The sequence below is a fragment of the Hydra vulgaris genome, chromosome 08 (genome assembly GCF_038396675.1).
Source record: "Hydra vulgaris chromosome 08, alternate assembly HydraT2T_AEP".
Taxonomy (NCBI): domain Eukaryota; kingdom Metazoa; phylum Cnidaria; class Hydrozoa; order Anthoathecata; family Hydridae; genus Hydra; species Hydra vulgaris.
Window position 1 is genome coordinate 34,526,368 of NC_088927.1, and position 18,683 is coordinate 34,545,050.

The window sequence follows — 18,683 nt, forward strand, 5'->3', positions numbered from 1 at the left end:
CTTCTCCCTTATTTGATAAAAAACAATCAGCTGCAATATTTACAACGTGATTCATGCTAAGAATTTTTAAATAAGAAATGAAGAAATCAATAACCAGATGTTATAATAACACAGCTTCACTTATACAGTCTTGTAATCCTGCATCACTAAACTTCTTACCAATAACAGCTAGAAATATACAAGATGTGTAAAATACACCCATTTGAAGAATCATGGTTCTTTTGAGATCAATGTGGCAAGGGTTCATCAGGATTTCTAAAGCATTTGCATATATAGCTTGATCTGTTATGACGTTAAGTTCTAAGAGATTCTCGCCTTTAGCTTTTGAATGAAGTAGAACTTTAAGCACTGTGCTTAAGTTGGTAGGCGATGAGTAAATTGTTTGGAGATAACAGTGTGTATATCTTCTGGTGTCCTTTTAGGTGTAATTGGGTAGTTAAACCCCTTCTAACTTGAGATGTGATCAGAAAAATTATATCCAAATAAAATCCAACTTTGAAACTACCGGTAACTAAGCGTTTTTTGATATTGCATTTGAATAATATATGTGAATTCGTTCTTCTTGCGAATTGTTATTATTTTACGGCATTTTTATAGTGATAATTTACTACTTTTAATAATATTTAACTCACAACATATATATTCTAGTCGTAATTTATATCTTTATAGTATAGTGTGACAAGAAACATATTTTAAGAAAAAACTATTTTAGGTCATTCACCCGTATTAATGATATCAAATAAAATAGTCATCTCACAAGGAAGTTTATTGTATTCCTAAATAATTTAACTTTGCATTTTAGCAAAATGTTTCACGTTAAATTATTAATCTTTAACCTTTAAACTTAACATTTGTTAAATTTGTAATTGCTACTTGATTCTACGCAGATAAATAGTAAAGACAGTATTCTGATGTTATCGCAGAAAAAAGTAAAGAAAAGAATTTATTAATTCTTGTCAAACCTTTTTTTTGTGTGTTAATTTACCTCCTCAAAGCCGAAAAAGCCACTACAGTCGAGGAGGCTGCTTTAGTTGTTGTTACAACCCTCTCTCAACTCTATAACTCTAAAACACAAACCATGACAAACAAGACCGCTACGCGGAGAAACAAGTTGAGCGCGGTACTACCAGGAACGTGGTGGTGATCGAACTCGGAACTTCTCGATTATGAGGCGAGTTCACCACTACACTATTACTGTACTACCGTTGATTAACAACCTAGACTAGTTTATTCGATAATTTTAGCGGTTTTAATGTATGCATAGCACAATAATAATAAAATGTGACCTAAACTTAGTTTACTATTTCCTTTTTTTTTTTTTTTTTTTTTCTCCATTTTTTGCCGTATAAAAATATAAATACAACCAATATTTCCAATATACAGATGGAAGGGGCAAGAAGAAGACACAATTTGTCTTATCGCCAAGCCCCGAGATTGATTCCATAAAAAATAAATAATTTCGTATAGAGTATATAAATGTTACCAATATATATAAAATAAGACTTTATTTTAAAAAGATAAAACAAAAACAAAAAGTTACAGGGTCATAAAGAATTTTTTAATTCTTTTTTTTTTTAAAAACAAAAAAATTTAAAAATTTAAAAAAAAAAGAAAAAAATTTCTTTTAAAGTAATAAAATAATCAATAAAAAGTAAAATAACAAATTCTTAGAAATAAATATTAAATAAATAAGTATATAAAGATTAATATAAATTTGCACAAAGTAAAACTTGCAATAAAAGAAAAAAAGAAAAAAAAAAGGTTTTTAACAACTTTTTTTTTGTTTTTTTTTGTTTAAATTAATTAAGATTAGATTCTAAAATTATTAATAAAACACAGAATTAAGAAGAAATTGAATCTTGCCAATTATAAAATATATATATATATTTATATGTATTTAAGCATGATTCAACTAAAACCATAAAAGGGTTGACAAAGATAAACTTTAAACTAAATCGAAAAAACTTATATGTGTCACCCGAAAAGGTCAAGCACTCCATCACTAACTAGGAGAATTTGCTTCAATTTTACTTTAAATTCGTCAAGAGTTTCAAGAGTTTTAAGTTTATTAGATAAGATTTTATTCCATACTTTTGGTCCTATAATGGATAATGAGAACTTTTAAATTATTAACAGAATTAAAAAATTATTAACAGAAGAAATAAATAGTGGAAAATTTGTTGATGCTATCTTTTTGGATTTACCATGGTTTGTTTTTGAATTAAAAAAATAAACATAGTAAAATTTTAATTTCAATAATTTAGAATTTCAGTAACAAGTTCAAAAAATTTGTAATTTTATCGTTTTAAGGTTTGAGTTAATAAAATTGAAAAAATAACATACTGAATGTTTTTATTGAAACAAAATGTTTTAATAAAAAGTGGCTTAAAATTTGATCTTTTAATGGTAAGATTTGTTTATAACGAATCGATGTACTCCACAAACTAGTTTAATTGTCAGTTTGGTATTTTTTTACTTAAGGTTATTTTTTGACCTAATTCAAAGTGCTCGTGTTACCAAGTGGTCTGGGTAATATGAATACTTTTGTTTATTTCCAAAAATTTTGGATAATCCAGTTTTGCTTAAGGTGTTTATAATACCTAATCTACTCTAAAAGTTTTAACGGCTGACTGTGCGTAAATTTCAAATGCTTTCAGTCAAACACAGACTAAAATATTTGAAATAAAACTCAAAAGGGTTTTAATGAGTTGTAGCTGGTAGGCGAGATAAAATATATTGGTTTAAATTATAAAATCTTTGGGAGTAATTACATTAACGTCCTATTTGTAACTTTGCTGGAATAATGGCGTAGCATATTAATAAAGTGTATTAAGAGTGTAGAGTTAACAAATTAAAATAATTTGTTAGTTTTTTATATAAGTGCAAAAAGATATTGAGATGTTTGCCCAAAACTATTTAATATTTGGCCAAAGTGCAAATATGTTATTACGTTTGTTTTGAATTTAGAACTAATTTTTTTTTTAATTTTATTTAGGTGCTCCAAGAAGTCCTTACGGTCTTATCACAGAGCACCGCAGATGAGCATTTAGTTGAAAGTTCACGCTTCCTTCCTCACCGATGTCGAAAAACTTGCCTAGAGGTGGGGTTTGAGCCACGGACCCTTTTGTTCTGAGGCAAGTGCGCTACCACTGCGCCACGGCTGCTCCTTCATTATAATTGGTCCCAAAAGAAAGCCTTATATAAAGTTTATATTAGGCTTTCTTGATTTTTTGCAGGTGCAACATCTTAAAATAAATTGTATCCAACATCTAACAAAAAAATTCAATTTTTTTATATGGGGTGTTTGGCAGGGCAATATTCTTCTGATAATGTGAGCAAAAATTCATATTTGGCACATATAATTTTTTTAAAGCGCATGCATGTCTTTTTAAAACAATAAACTTCTGATGTTTGATTAATATCTCTTATCAAATATTAGAAATTTTGTTATTACTTCTATAAAAGTGATTACTTGATATTTTATTAAATCTCTTCGATCTATTCAAATTTATAAAAGCATCGATGGAACCAATCTTTTTTCTTTACAACAAAAAGTATGGGGCGAGTTATTCACTCGATCCAGCCTTCCTCAGAAGAAAGGAATTTTCATTCCTTTAAAATTTTGAGCATCGAGAGAGAGTAATATACACTGAGTTTTAAAATGTCAGCAAAGTTTGACGGTTCTCGGGGACCACCTCAAATTGAGGGCATGGTTAGCTTAAAAGTTGATAACCTAACTTACAGAACATCTATGGAAGATTTGGAAAGGTCGGTTTTAATTTTGTAATGAAATTTAAAAAAGTAAATAAATTTTGGATCCTTTTATTGGTAGTATTCAACAACTGGCAGTTGATTAATAAAAAAGCTCTAAAAATTTTATCATGTAGATACTTTTTTATGAAGTGGTTTATGATTATGTAACTGTCAGGCTTTTTGTTAATAGTTAAAGCTTTATTTTATTAGACTTTGTTAAGATACTTTATTGATTTAGTTACTTCAAGTAATAATTTTTTTTTATCTATGTCATAATTTTCGAGTTGAGTAATGGTAACTATTTTATAGTTATTATTAGGATTAAAACTCTTTAAGAATATCTTATTAAAATAATTTTGAATTTACTATAAACTGAATCTCTAGTCATAACCATAACTCAATTGTAGCTTTAGTTTAACTATAGCTCTATTACAACAGGGTTATAATATAACCAGGTTTTTTTTCTTTTTTTGATATCTCTAACGCGATTAAAAGTGTCATAGTGATGAAAATAATCTTGCTACAAGTTTTAAAAATTTTTTTGAAAATTAAATTTTGATTGTAATGTTATTTTTCTGTTATAAGTCAAAACAGGTAATACACTTTTTAACTTGAGCTTTATGTTGTGTAATTAGGGTGCTATTACGAGGTTAATTTAAGGAAATAACGTCTGTTGAATTTAAAGACAACACTGACTGCAATTTTATAAGTCATTCTCTCCAGCCTTTGTTTAAGGAGTTAGTTTAAATTATTTTGTTTTTGCACCATTTTATATGTTTTTTGTTTCTTTTTTAAATCTTAAAAATTGGGTTTAAAGATTAATTTATTTTTAAAATTTGGCTTAGTTTAAAAAAAAAAAGCAAAAACATTTTTGACCTTAAATAACTTGTTTCCATATTATTTGGTATTATTGTTTAAAGAATTGCAGTTCACTTGAATATTTGCTGTGCTGTTGCTGTGCTGTGAATAAATTGCAGTTGCAGTGTTCCTGTATTTTGTAATTTGTCAGTTCCTGAGCTGAGAATATTTATAAGCTTATAGCTGATATCCTGTGCTGTGAGCAGGTGATCCTGTAAAACTCAATAACAATATATTAAGTTGCTTATACATGTTATCTGTATTGAAAAATGTCAAGATACGAGCGGCGAAGAACGCCTCCAGACATTTCAGATTTGTACAGCATCAAAATTGATAACTTATCTTCTCGAATCAATATGGCTGAAATGGAGAGGTTACTTTAATTTATTTAGTAATATTTAAGTGGAAAGCTCAGGTTTATAGTTAAGTATGGTATCTACATGAAACATGTTAAATTGGCTACTTTAAGGGATTTTATTAATTGACTCACTACTATCCACAATCAAATGTGAGTTATTTTTATATTTAATGTTTTCCCTTAAGGTAGTTATTAAGTAGATATTAAATGATATGAATATTACAGTAATGCAGTTAGTGTTCATTTACATGTTAACATAAATATAAATTTTTAGATACTTCAAAAAATATGGCGAGCTTGGTGATATCTACATTCCACGTGATCGGAATACACATGAGTCAAGAGGATTTGCTTTTGTCAGGTACTATGAAGAAAGGGATGCTGAGGATGCTATGGACTCGATGGATGGAAAGGTTTTATTTTAATGATTTTAAAGACTTATTTAAAAAATTATTATTTAATCTGTCAACAGTATTGTAATTTAATTTGTTCTGTTAGGTAATTGATGGCCGTGAGATTCGTGTTGCAATGGCTAGGTATGGTCGTCCTAGTAATCAATATGATCCTGGCAGAAGATCTAGGGGTGGTGACAGAGGATATGATCGTCGCAGTAGCGGATATAATCGAAGGCGCTCACCACCCAAACGGTATTTACCTAATAGTTATTCAGTATAATTAAAATTACATGTTTTAGGCTTTTATTTTTAATTAATTTTTTTTTTTCTTATCAGACGTCGATCTCGCTCACGATCCAAATCTTATGAACGAAAGCGCTCACGATCTCGTTCTCACAATCGTAGAAAATCTGTCTCAAAGTCTCCTAGGAAGCGCTCTGAGTCCCCTCAACGTCGTCGATCACATAGTCGTAGTCCTGTTCCAAGGCGATCAAATAGTCGTTCAAGATCTGGTTCCCGTGATGTCTGAGTTAACTTATGCCAATATGGATGCCCTTTGTATTGATACAGTTTTGCCTTCGATAGTTAACTAAAGTGACTAGTTAATTGTATATATTGCTAGCTGCAATCTCAGCTTTTTTTATTATTTTTTATGTATGTGTTATTTAAGTCAACTTTTATTTTGTTGGGTTTAGGTGCAGACTGTTTAGCGGTCTCATTGCAGTTAGCTGTTATCATCTGCTAAATTTTGATATACAGGATTGTACCATATCTATTGACATGTAATGAGGGTTAATATGTTCCTGTGCAGTTAAAAAAGATTCGATCGTTGCATAATCATTAAAATAATAATTTTGAAATTTAAGCTGCAATGTTGCTGCCATTGTCTTTTAAAGCCATTTTCAAGTTATATGTCAGGATGTTGCTTATTACTGTGAGTTTCAGTTACTGTCAATCACTATTTAATATATCCCGAAATGAACATTCTAAATTCTATATTAGAAGATTTTAGCCTTTCTATCATGAATAAATGTAAAGTCTCGGTATAAGAAGAGATATAAGATTATAAAGCTGTTATTTTTAATTTTTATGACTGATTTTTACACAAATCTGCCCTAATTGTTAAGGAGTTGCAGGTAAAGTCGTCAAATTTTTTAAAATTAAATTTTTAACTAATAAATTTGAATGGTTTATTAGTTTGTATTTCAAAATATATCACTTTGTAAATTAGGCAGGCTTTGAAATATTTAAAAGTTCAAATATCAAAATACACGTGTTTTTGGTTTTTATTTTGCGCTTTTGTCGCATTTGCAATGCGCTTTTGTCGCATTTGCAATCTCTGCAGGGTCATAGAAAACTTTTTTGATGTTTGAACTAAGCAACTTTGGAACATAAAGAAAAGTCCATATTTAAGTATGTTTATAATATATGAGGATGCTATGCAAAAATTGCGGAAAAAAGGATGGGAACAACAAAATCCATTAAAAGTAGCCCCCCCCCCCCCTAGCCCCAAATAAGAGGGCAATTAGTCAAATTTAAATAATTTTTTTTTATCTTTAACTTAATTTATATTCATCGACAAATTTAAAATTTGAGTCAATCTCTTGTTGATCGGCTTTATGACCTTACAAAGTTTACAGTTCCCTCAATTTGAGGGGGCTGTAAACTTTATAAGGTCATTAACGCAGAACAAGTGATTATTGAATCAAATTTAAAATTGCCCTCCTGAGGGGGCCTAACGTTTAGGGTTCTTGTTGTTCCCAGTCTCTTAAAACCGCAATATTTTGCATAGCATACGCGGATGGTTAAGCGCCAAACCAGCCTATACAACAAAATTGAAAAAAATTAGTTTATCTTATAAAATGATTTATGTAATGTTTCCCTGTTAACACCAAATACTATAATTAAAATATGTTAAGTGCACTAAACTGTAATTACTTTTAATTTTTTCGGTTTGGTGGCTTTCGTTAAGGTGGCACACAACTGAAAACAAGTTTTTTTGTAAATAATCAAAATTTTGATTTTTTTTTTTTAATGACAATTATTTTATATTAAAATAAAATAAAAAACAGATAATTTTTTTTTTTAATTAATTTTATTATCCATAATGGCCAAAAATGGGTTGTAAAACATGTGTTTTTAGTAAATCTTCAAAACCTAATAACTTAATTTTGCCTCAACTACTGAAACTAAAATTTTGAACATAGCTTCCTAATCATATTTCACCCTGTTTGACCGTGGGAATTTTTATAATTTAAATTATTTCATGAAATATTGCATTTCTAACAAAATCACCTAATATATATATGAAATATCAATAAATTCAGCACTATAAACATCAATATTTCACTTTCTATAACTTTTTATGAAAATTCTGAGGGTTAAATGAAGTATTATATTATGATAAACAAATCCTGAAAATTGTATTATTAATTCTGTTTTGTTAATGAGAAAATGTGTTTCAAAGTTTAAAAAAATACATATTGAGAAAAAAGCAAAAATAAGAAAAAAATATATAACAACATAAAAATTATCAAAATCCACCAGAGATGTAACTATCAGTTGTTTCTTTTATTTGCTGATCGTCTATGAAACCTTTTTTAACTGCTCTTATTTTTTTTCTCTGCATTTTACTTTTATCCGTTGACTTTGACTTCATATGTCGAATTCTGGTTTTGTCAACTTTACTTGACGAAGCTAATGTAACAATTCCACTCAAGCCAAAGTATTTTAAAACTTCTAATACACCATTAGCACCATCATTATAATGCAGCACTGCTGAGTATGTTCCCATTTCAATTGTAGACTTACTAACAAATGTGTGCTTTGGTACTCGAGACCATATAATAGAATTTAATGCTTCATTGGCATTTTGCGTCGTTCCATGCAAACATTTAATTAGAAGATCATCAGCCTGAAGATCCTTGATGATTGGTAAAATAAGATTCTTAATCCAGATAGGTATACATGATTTTGATTTGTAATTTGTATTATTTAGAGCCCAATATTTGCACCAACTTGCCAATCCTCTTGGGCAAAACTGATGTTGCATTTGCTGGTTTTCAAAGTTGGTAAAATGAAATAAAATAGCATAAACTGCCTTTTTCATAGCATACAAGTTGTTGACATTTTGACGAATGGCCATGCCATAATAGTTTTGCATAGAATTTATACATTTTTCTGTTAGGTTACCTCTACCTGATAAAGGTGTTTTAGTGCCTTTGTGTGCTTTGACTAAATTTCTAAGTCGTGTACCCAATCTTTTTTGCACATGACCTACACATTCAAGTTTTATTGGAGTGATGTCAAAATCCTGGTAAGGGTTTGAGTTTTTGACATCTTTGAATGAAGAAGTGTCTCCATCACCTAGAAACTCTTTATAAATTAGATTATTTTTTTTAACCGAGCGATTAAAAATTGTTACTGCTCCTGCAGACTCCATACTTCCAGACGAAGATTTGTGATTTATTTCACATTGATGATCAATTATCCAACACTGATATTCTGGAGTTCCTTTTTTACTGTTCCACATTTTACAGCCCATGCAGTACTTAGACAAAACTTCAATATCAATGCATTTATCCCCAGAAATCGCAGTAACTACACCGTGCAATGAATTGTGACCGCGTTTCTGCCATGTACCATCAATTGAAACTCTTACACATGGTATATCCTGAGCAATGTCAACTTTTTTAGAGTCCTTAGTCGCTAATAACATACTTTTCTCTGAAGCACTTTTATAAGCTACCATAATAGTTTTGTTTAATTTTTGAAATCCATTTTCAGATATACATTTTAAGTTCATGCAAGATGAAAATGTTTTTATAGCTCCATAACCACAGCCTACTTCTCGAAAAGCTATTATTGCACGAATATTAACATCATATGGTGAGTTAGCTGCATCAAATTTAGCATTTATTGATTTGTTTGATGAATTAAATCTTTTAACATAATCACAGTGTTCACATTTTAATTGAAACAAATGTGCAAATCCTTTTCTACTGGAATCAACATCTGTTAAAAGTAATGGCTGAAAGCAGTTGTTGCATGCAGTTTTAGCTATAAGTTCTTTAAGAATTGAAAAATTAATAAAAACAAAATAGTTATCTTTTCCAGAATCAAATGTATTCGAGTAGTTGGGTTTGATTTTCCTTTCACTAGAACAGCTACTTGCTGCTTGAGTTGTGGACGATGTCATCGTCGATGATAAGATGTAAGAAGAAGATGATTTTTTATTTCCAACAACACCATTCCATTTTCGTTTTATCCTTCTTGATAAATTTTGTTTAGTTTTATTTCCTTGTTTATTCATTTAAAAACAACTTTATTCCAACTAAATTGAAATCAATTTTTAAATTATTTGGTATAAAATGAGAGAAAAGTTACAGTATAAAAGACTAACATTAACAGATTAAAAACACTCTTGTTCGTAAATAAAATTTTGAATTATGACTTTTAAAACTGAAAACTAACAAGAGTCTGCGTATAACAAATTAAAACCAAGTTTGTGATGGTGTTTTACTGTTTTGAATTCAGAAAAACTCCTATGACTGATGGTTGCTAAGGCGTTGTTAGGGAATTTATTTACAAGTGTCATCTACTAAAATGATATTAAATCAACTTTTATATCATTTTTGAGACTAATTTTTTTTTTATATGTTCAAGGAATGGTTATAGAATCAAAATACCCAAAAATCTAAAAATTGATTTTTTTCAAAAAACTTGCTTTTTTTCAGTTGTGTGCGACCTTAACTTTGCGTCGAATCATCTCATTTCAACATATTCGCTAAATATGCGCTAAGTCATCCATATATGAAGATACTTAAGAGCCATTTTCTGATAAAATCAGGCAAAAGTACTGTCGGCTCAAAAGTGATATCCTTTAATCGTGCTCAATTTTATATACAGTAATGCTAATAGGGTGAAAAAGAAGCCTGTAAATTTTTTTTTGTTAAATATTTCTAGTTCCTAAGTTATGGTCGGTCAAACTTTTGCTTTTTTAATACTTGGAAAGTCACTTTTGGGGTTTTACGATTTTTAAACTAAGATTGAAAGCAATGAGACCACTGCACCCTAAGTTTCTTTTCATATTATGGAAGTATAGGTAGAACTTTCAAAAAAAAAATCAAAAAACCTGAGGACAACCCTTCCTTTGTCTAAAAATCATAATCTGAAATCACACATTTTTGAATTTGGGGCCTACTTTAAATGCATTTATCTCGGAGCATAAAAAGTGCCCGCAACTCATCTTATTCTTTTTTAAAAGAGTATCTCATTGTTATTTGAATGGTCTAAAGAAACTGAGAGGATATTGTTTACAAAAAAATTTATGAGTCATCAAAGTGTCAAAAAATGTTTTAATTAGCGTTCGAATATCAGCCATTATGGGAAATGAGAAAGGTCCTAAGATTGAAGATACAGATTTTATATTACTCCATATTACAATTTTTTTAATACGAAAAAAAAACTTAGGGGGTAATATTTCATTGCTAAAATAACTCCACCACAAAAAGTTAAATTTTCTATATATTAAAAAAAAAACCCGAATGTAGCAGCAGAATTAATCAATATATTATATGATGTCCTTATCTTATTTTGTCATTGTTTGCGTCATAAATCAGTTTTACGTATCCTATATCTTTGATTTTAATGCATTGTTGCTTGAAATGCCTTTTGGGCTTTTTCAAATTGATCATCCATAAGCTAAAGGTAGAAGAATTCCACAAATGATTTCACTGTCTTTGTACTTTATAACATCAGGAAACGCTGGCCATTTAAAAAGTTTCTTGATTGCAGAAGCATACTTCATACAGCTCACCATGTAAAACCATCACTGAGAACCTAATATGAGTAATGATTTTTCTAATTTGAAAAATAGTTTGAAAAATCTGATTCTCATTTGACAAAAGTAAAACTTCGTTTAAACTTAGTGACACATTCAATATGATCAAATAATGCTTAAAAAAATGTTTTTACTTAAATGAAAAACATTTTTTTTTAAAAATTGAATAAAAAAAAAGTACCTCATTTATAATCCCAGTATACCAATTGCCCATATAAATAACAACAATCCAATCGTTTTCATGCCATGCACCAGATAAATCAATGGCAATGCTTATAAATTCCTTTTCAAATTCTTCATTTGCTAGTTCTTCTTGATTTACAAAAAGAAAAATATAAATATTTATACAAACACTTGTACAAATATTTATAATTACAAAGTAATATTAAAATATATATTAATGAGAGTAGACATAAAAATTATTACCTTGATCTGCTGTCTCTTCTTCTTCTTCGTTATCCGCATTAGTACTACCAACATCTATTGGTTCATTTAATCTTTTGTCTTTTTTTAGCCTACTCCAACGTGAAAATAGTGATCTTATTTGCTGAGTTTTACGAATTCTGAAACTTGAACCCCTTTTCTTATCAAAAGGTGCACCTGCTCCGGGCTAAACTTTTTTCCAGATACTTCACCTTCCATAAAGAGTTTATATAATATATCTTTTTGTCTCATACTATACCGGAAGGTACTGCGTGTAGGTAAAGCCCAACCTTTAACATATTTGTTAATGTCAGAACATTCTTCTTCAAATACCTCCTGTTGTGAGTTTGGTTTATAACTATGTAAGTTTTACTGAACTTGCATCTTCATTATGAAACTCTGTCTCACGTTATCCATTCCTGAAATGAAGTGCTGATAATGTGTCTTCCCGACATCATGTGTTCTTCTAGTTCTTGTGATGTATGGAATGATCCACTACAAATTTACTCAGAGCAAAAGTGAAACAAATTTAGTGATCTATCTTTGCGAAACTTTTCCTTCATATTTTTTTGTTGGTTAAATTACTCAAAGCAAATATTGGGCAGTGGGAGATTTAGGGTAGGTCGCACTGCAGTTAAACTTAGTTTTGTAATATCATTTGCTGCGTTTAAATAAATTACACAACTCTCTATTCTGGTACTTCAAAAATGAATATTGCAACATAGAGAAACCATTCATAGCTGCAGCAGTAATATCATCCAGTCCCGCTAAATATTTTCGTTGAGATGGTTTAACAACATGAAGTATTCGTCACAAACTGCTTTCCGATAATGGAGAGTAGTTCTCACTTCTGCAAACTTCATAATAAAATGCAATTGTATGACTCATTTTAGCTGTCAAAACTGCACGAGATATTTTATATACGTCATTTGAGTCAAATTTAATTTTTGTGACTCCATATGCAACATCTTGAAGAAGGTTGCTGTTAAATATGAAATCGAGAAAATGTTCAGCTTTTTTCTGGTCTAGTCGATTTCGCGTAATTTCTTTTTCGACAGGAATAGTTACACCTAAGTTAGCATTCTTCATTTTTCGTGCCTGGTCTATCTTGTATTTGGAGCACCCAAAAACTTTCATAAGTAACTTCTTAGTAAATTTTTCATGTTCAATTAAACACAGAGCAAAATGTTTACCCATAGAGTCACTTTCTTCATAAATTTTAACAAATTTTTTTAGATCATCAGGTACTGCATCATTGTCTGAAGTTTCCAAAGATCTATTTAAAACAATTGACATAAAGTCTTCACTCTGATCTGGGGTAACAGCTTCAGCGAATCTCTTTGCAAGCTGTACCTTGGCTCTTTCAAATTTTCAGCTATCATTTTGTTCTTTATCTGAAACTGAAAAGGGCTGATGTGGAGTGCTTCTGAGAGGTTGTTACCAGTAGATATAGCACCTTGTAAAATTTCTTTGGGCTCAAAATCAAAATCAGTTGTGTCCTCAACTAACTCTTCGTTAGTGTTAGTACTTGTTTTAGTTTGAATAAGAATGCGCTCTGACTTAAGGTGATTGTGACAAAATACGGAACCTACAGGAACATTTTTGTTGTAATGTTTTGAAACATTTGTTGACATATTTATTGAAACACTTCTTACAGCTGGTGATTTTACCAAAACTTAGTTCATGCATTGGATGACAGCATCTTTTTGGAGGAACCCAGCCAATACCTTGAATTTTAACAAAAATCAAAATTTGAAATATTTATTTTAAAGGTTTAGTAATTAAATTTTGTTGTTGTTGAAATACGGTTGTAAACAAATTCTTACCAAAGTTAAATCTATGGTAAGGACATATATAGTCGTTATCAGAAAGTGATATGCACCCTCCGTTTTTTATAAGAGACTTTTCCAAAGTCAGATCTTGTATCTTGAATAACCTTTTTTCATTGAAACGAGGATATGGTCCACACTTGACATCATTAACTTTGCAAACATTTTCAACAACAACCTCTTGCTCTGACATACTTTTTGCAACTAAGTGTTTTTTTTTTTAATTGCTTTTAGCATAAAATGCTCATTCTCGGTTATGAATAATTCAGAAGTAAATGTTCAATAAACATCAAGTTAAAAATGTTTACTAGAAAAAAATTTTTTTCAAGTCCACAATCGTATAAATGATAAAAATAAACAAAACAGATTTAGCATCATTTTGACGTAAAGTTATTTCAACAATGTAATATTACCCCCTAAGTTTTTTTTTTTTGCATTAAAAAAATTGTAATAAGGAGTAATAGAAAATTTATAAATTCAATCTTGGGACCTTTCCCATTTCCCAAAATGGCTGATATTTGAACGCTAATTAAAACATTTTTTGACACTTTGATGACTGATAAGCTTTTTTGTAAACTATATCCTCTCAGTTTCTTTAGACCATTCAAATAACAATGAGATACTCTTTTAAAAAAGAATAAGATGAGTTGCGGGCACTTTTTATGCTCCGAGATAAATGCATTTAAAGTAGGCCCCAAATTCAAAAATGTGTGATTTCAGATTATGATTTTTAGACAAAGAAAGGGTTGTCCTCAGGTTTTTTGATTTTTTTTTTGAAAGTTCTACCTATATTTCCATAATATGAAAAGAAACTTAGGGTGCAGTGGTCTCATTGCTTTTAATCTTAGTTTAAAAATCGTAAAACCCCAAAAGTGACTTTCCAAGTATTAAAAGGGCAAAAGTTTGACCGACCATAACTCAGGAACTAGAAATATTTAAAAAAAAAAAAATTTACAGGCTTCTTTTTAATATTACAAACAACGCAATATGTAAAATTGAGAATGATTGAAAGATATCACTTTTGAGCATTGCCTGGTTTTCTCAGAAAATGGCTCTTAAATATGGAGTTTTCTTTATGTTTCAAGGTTGCTTAGCTTAAGGTGGTAGTATACCATTAAAAAAAAATCTTGCATTGTAACATTTTTTTCAATTTTTAATAGTGCATAACATATATTATATGAATAAAATAAAAGTAAAAATTTAAAAATATTAATTATGCGCATAATTAGTGATAGACAAAAGCCTAAAATGAATAACTGGCGACAGGGTTTTTTCAGCAACCGTAAATAAATTTGAACTGAAATTTTGGCTTGTGATCCTTTACTTATGCAATTACAACATACACTAAAAGTTTTGGATTTTGACCAAAAAAAGTCAAAGTATATGCATTTTAGTCATATTTGGAAGTTTTGGTGTTATTTGAGAACACAAAATGACTCACAAAAGTAGAACACAATTAGCTGTAAACATAGTTCTAGTAGAGGTTGCAAATACATGTTTGTGTTACAAACAAGTGTACCAAATTTCAGATCAAATCGGTTTGAAAAATATCTCCGTCGCCAGGCTATAAAACATGATTTTGAGAAAAACTCAATTTAAAAATAAAAACAAAAAAAAAATTGTTCAAAACTCCCCACTTCCATAAACTACACCTTCTAATGTTTCATTTTGATCACAAAAACCTTTTTGTATAGCTCTTAGTTTCTTGCGTCTTAATTTCACTATACTTGTGCATTGTTTTTCTGCTTTAGAAATGCGCTTTGAGTCATTTATAAGACAAAAGTTATGTAGATTGCAACCTACTGTTATTTCAAGCTTATCAAATAACGTCTCTAAAAACTGTAGTCCATTATTAAAGTATAGGACAGATGATGCTACTCCAACACATAAGGCAGTTCTTTCAACAAATATATCTTTGGGACACCGCTTCCAAATCAATTGATTCAAGGATTCATTAGGATTTTGTGTTTTACCGTGCAAACACTTTTCTAAAAGAATATCACTTCCAAGATCTATAAATATTGGTTTTATAAAATCTCGAACAGCAGCAGGAATACAAATATTTTCTTTGTATGTTTTTTTTCCAGTTACTTTATCAGCCTGGAATTTGCACCAAGAATCCTTAGTGCGCAAACAAAATTGATGGCGTGTTTCATTGTCATAACTTTCAGCACAGTGAAAAAGAACAGCTGCTACACTTTTTTTCATTGCATATAAACTACCAATGTTCTGTCTGATTGCTTTGCCATAGTAATTTTGCAATGTGTTAATAACATTTTCTGTCAAACGACCTGCTCCTCCTAGTTTTTTATCATCACTTAAATTTCTTTGCTTCTTTTTTTCAAGTTTCTTAAACGCGTGCCAACTCATTTTTGAATATGACCAATGCACTCTGCTTTTTTAATTTCTACATTATGTCCATAAGGTTTAGCAGCAACAACACTGGTATAAGAACTACTATCACCGTCGCCAAGATATGTGGTATACCTTGAATTGTTTTTCTTTTCAGAACGATGAAAAAGTTTTAAAACACCACTTGATTCCATAGCTGATGATGATCCAGTATGACTAATTTTACACTTTTGGTAATGTGATGACTGAAACTTTTCATATTCAACTGGGTACGTGTATTTTTTTAACTTCCATATTGAACATAATTTACATGTTTTTGTTTCTATTTGAAAGTCAATACATTTACCACTTTCAACTGAAATTGCAGAAACAACTCCGTTATTTGAAGTAAAACCACGCTTTTGCCATGAACCATCAAAGCTACACATAATGTCTCTTGATGTTTCACCTGCAGGGATTAATTCATCAGCAGCATTTTTCATGTTCTGGTCAACCAAATTTTGATAAACATCTAACAGGTTATGTAAAGTTTTATTGTAGCTTTTTTTGTTCATAGGTGGCTTCATATTCATTATTCCACAAAATTTTTCTAATGATAACCCTTTACCCATTTCACGAAAAGCCACAATGACACGTGTGTTAATATCAAATGGTTTTTGTCCACTACATTTGCTTTTACTAGGCTCTTGTTGTTCAATTAAATTTTTTTACAAAATGTAGCAGATGAAAAAAACTCAGTTTTCCAATTGCAACTGTTACAACATATTTTTAAACCAATACTTAAACCATACTTTTTTGAGGAATCAAACATTAAATAAACATTAGCTTCACACAAATTCGGGCATTTCAGTAGCGATATAACGTTTTCCAACAGACTAAAGTTCATAACAAAGTTAAAATCTGAACTTTGAAAATCTTGAAAATCTCTATCAGCAATATTTAATTTTTTTGAAGAAGCAGAATGTGTGGCAGATTCAACAAAAGATAAAGTTTTCGTTTCTGAAGAAGGAATCTTTGTATATCTGTTTCCACGAAATTTTGCTTTTTTATTATTATATATTCTATTTGATAATTGTTTTCTCTTTGATCCACCCATATTATTTTTATTTTAAAAAGATAAAAGATTTACTATAGCATAAATAATAAAGTTTGAATGCAGCTTGAACCAAGAAGCGAATTACGTCAACAAAGCCATAATACTAAACTAATTAACAAGAAGTCATTGCAGTCTACAACTTTTCACTTAAAAGAGTTAACAAGGTAAGTATTTTATGGCTTTTTTATGGTTTAACTTGTTTCTAGAGCGCATAACAACGGAATAAACAAAGCATTGCTAGGGGGAAAATAAAAAACATTTTATACCGATACATTATAAACAAGTTTTAACATGTGAAGATTTTTTTATTTTATTAAATCAACTAAAAATTCGAAATCTGCGATGATTATTTAGGTTAAATATAAAAATAAAAAAAAAAAAATTTTTTTCACTTTTATTAGTGTACTACCACCTTAAGCATAAAAAAAAACTATACGGCCTTGGTATATTGCGTTGTCGTTTCTATTCGTAGCTCGCTTTCATTCTATAATTTCCAGCGAGGCTGCAAGCAACCACTATTAAGTTAAGAGTCGCTAGAAATCAAAAAATGGTGTTAATTAGCAAGAAAACGGTTTTTTATTTTATTCGGTCATTTATACATAGTCATATTAACTATTGTAATATTGCCTGGGCAAACAATCATTTATCTTTCCTAAAAATTATTTATACAAAACAAAAGCAAGCAAGTAGATTAGTTTTGGGCGCAAGTAGATACGAAAGTGCCGAGCCGTTACTCAAGGAAATAAATGCTCTAAATGTATACAAACTAAATATATACCATAACTTGTTATTTATGTTTAAACTTCAAAATGAAATGACTCCAAAATATTTTTTTAAAAGTTTCACTCGAATTAATCATAAATATGAAACAAGACATTCAATGAGTAATTACTACATCCCACTAACATCACTCAAAAAATCTGACTTCTCGACTATATGCCGGGGACCACGCTTGTGGAATTCGGTTCTTGACGAAAATATGAAAAAAATAAAATCTATTGCTACATTTAAAAGAACTATAAAAAAACACTTACTAAATTTAAACATTACGTACATTCTCTCATTTTTTTGAAAAAAAAATCGAAATAGTTTTGTATTTTTAATTTTTTATGTACTTTATTTAATTTTAATATTGTATTGAATATGTATTTGCATATGAAGCGAATTAAATTTTTTGTTTTGTTTTTTTGTTTATTGTCTTTAATATGTATACGAATATGTACAGATTTGTAATTTTTTATTTGTTATTTCATATTTTAACTTTATCTTAAATTTCTTCTTTTTTTAACTTTAAGTTCTTTATTTAACTTTAAGTTCTTCTTTAACCTTCTAAAATTTCTAACCAATTTTTTTTTTTTTAAACTTAATAATTTCACTCTTTTATGTAATATTGGAAAATGTAAAATTTAATTGTATTTTTTTTTTTTTTTGTATTTCACAAAGGGGCTTGATGATAAGTCATTTTGACTTCTACTTGCCCCAGTCAGCTTGTAATTATATATATTTGTTTAAATTTATAGATAACATTGTAAAATGTGTAAAATGACGAAATAATGACGAAATAAATAAAAAAAAAAATTCGGTATCTCGTCCATATAGCCGAAAATGCCGCTTAGGGTCTCCATGTCTTTAAATTACGTAGGAGAGCGCAGCGCTAAATTAAAATTGAATCTTCCATTGCGCTCACCTTCTTAAACTAGTGACATAAGAACCCTGATGCCGCTCTACTTTATTGTATTTATACTTAATTGTAGATACGAATCTTGACAAGCAAGTG

The 18,683-nt window shown here is 29.5% G+C and overlaps 1 protein-coding gene across 4 annotated transcripts; it reads left to right on the forward strand.

Moving 5' to 3' along the window:
* The first annotated feature begins 3,594 nt into the window (after positions 1 to 3,594).
* Positions 3,595 to 6,434, forward strand: LOC100200042 (serine/arginine-rich splicing factor 2). 4 transcript variants are annotated; one of them, XR_010640076.1, is made up of 5 exons: positions 3,595 to 3,768; positions 5,244 to 5,382; positions 5,468 to 5,616; positions 5,701 to 5,958; positions 6,060 to 6,434. XR_010640076.1 is itself a non-coding variant. In XM_065803513.1 (5 exons), exons 2-5 carry the CDS (start codon positions 4,881 to 4,883, stop codon positions 5,891 to 5,893), a joined length of 585 nt encoding a protein of 194 aa, XP_065659585.1. In that variant the 5' UTR covers positions 3,628 to 3,768; positions 4,674 to 4,880; the 3' UTR covers positions 5,894 to 6,033. The 4 variants fall into 4 exon arrangements, 3 of the variants coding, with proteins under 3 accessions (XP_065659583.1, XP_065659585.1, XP_065659584.1); XM_065803513.1 differs by lacking the exon at positions 6,060 to 6,434 and adding an exon at positions 4,674 to 4,984 and having other exon boundaries at positions 3,628 to 3,768; positions 5,701 to 6,033; XM_065803511.1 differs by lacking the exon at positions 6,060 to 6,434 and having other exon boundaries at positions 5,701 to 6,033.
* The last annotated feature ends 12,249 nt before the right edge of the window (positions 6,435 to 18,683 follow it).

What these genes read in the sequence shown, in the direction of transcription:
- LOC100200042 (XM_065803511.1), top strand. Translation starts at nt 3,662, where the DNA reads ATGTCAGCAAAGTTTGACGGTTCTCGGGGACCACCTCAAATTGAGGGC. An exon ending in TCTATGGAAGATTTGGAAAG is followed by an intron (nt 3,769 to 5,243) that starts GTCGGTTTTAAT and finishes ATAAATTTTTAG; the next exon opens with ATACTTCAAAAAATATGGCG. An exon ending in TGGACTCGATGGATGGAAAG is followed by an intron (nt 5,383 to 5,467) that starts GTTTTATTTTAA and finishes TTGTTCTGTTAG; the next exon opens with GTAATTGATGGCCGTGAGAT.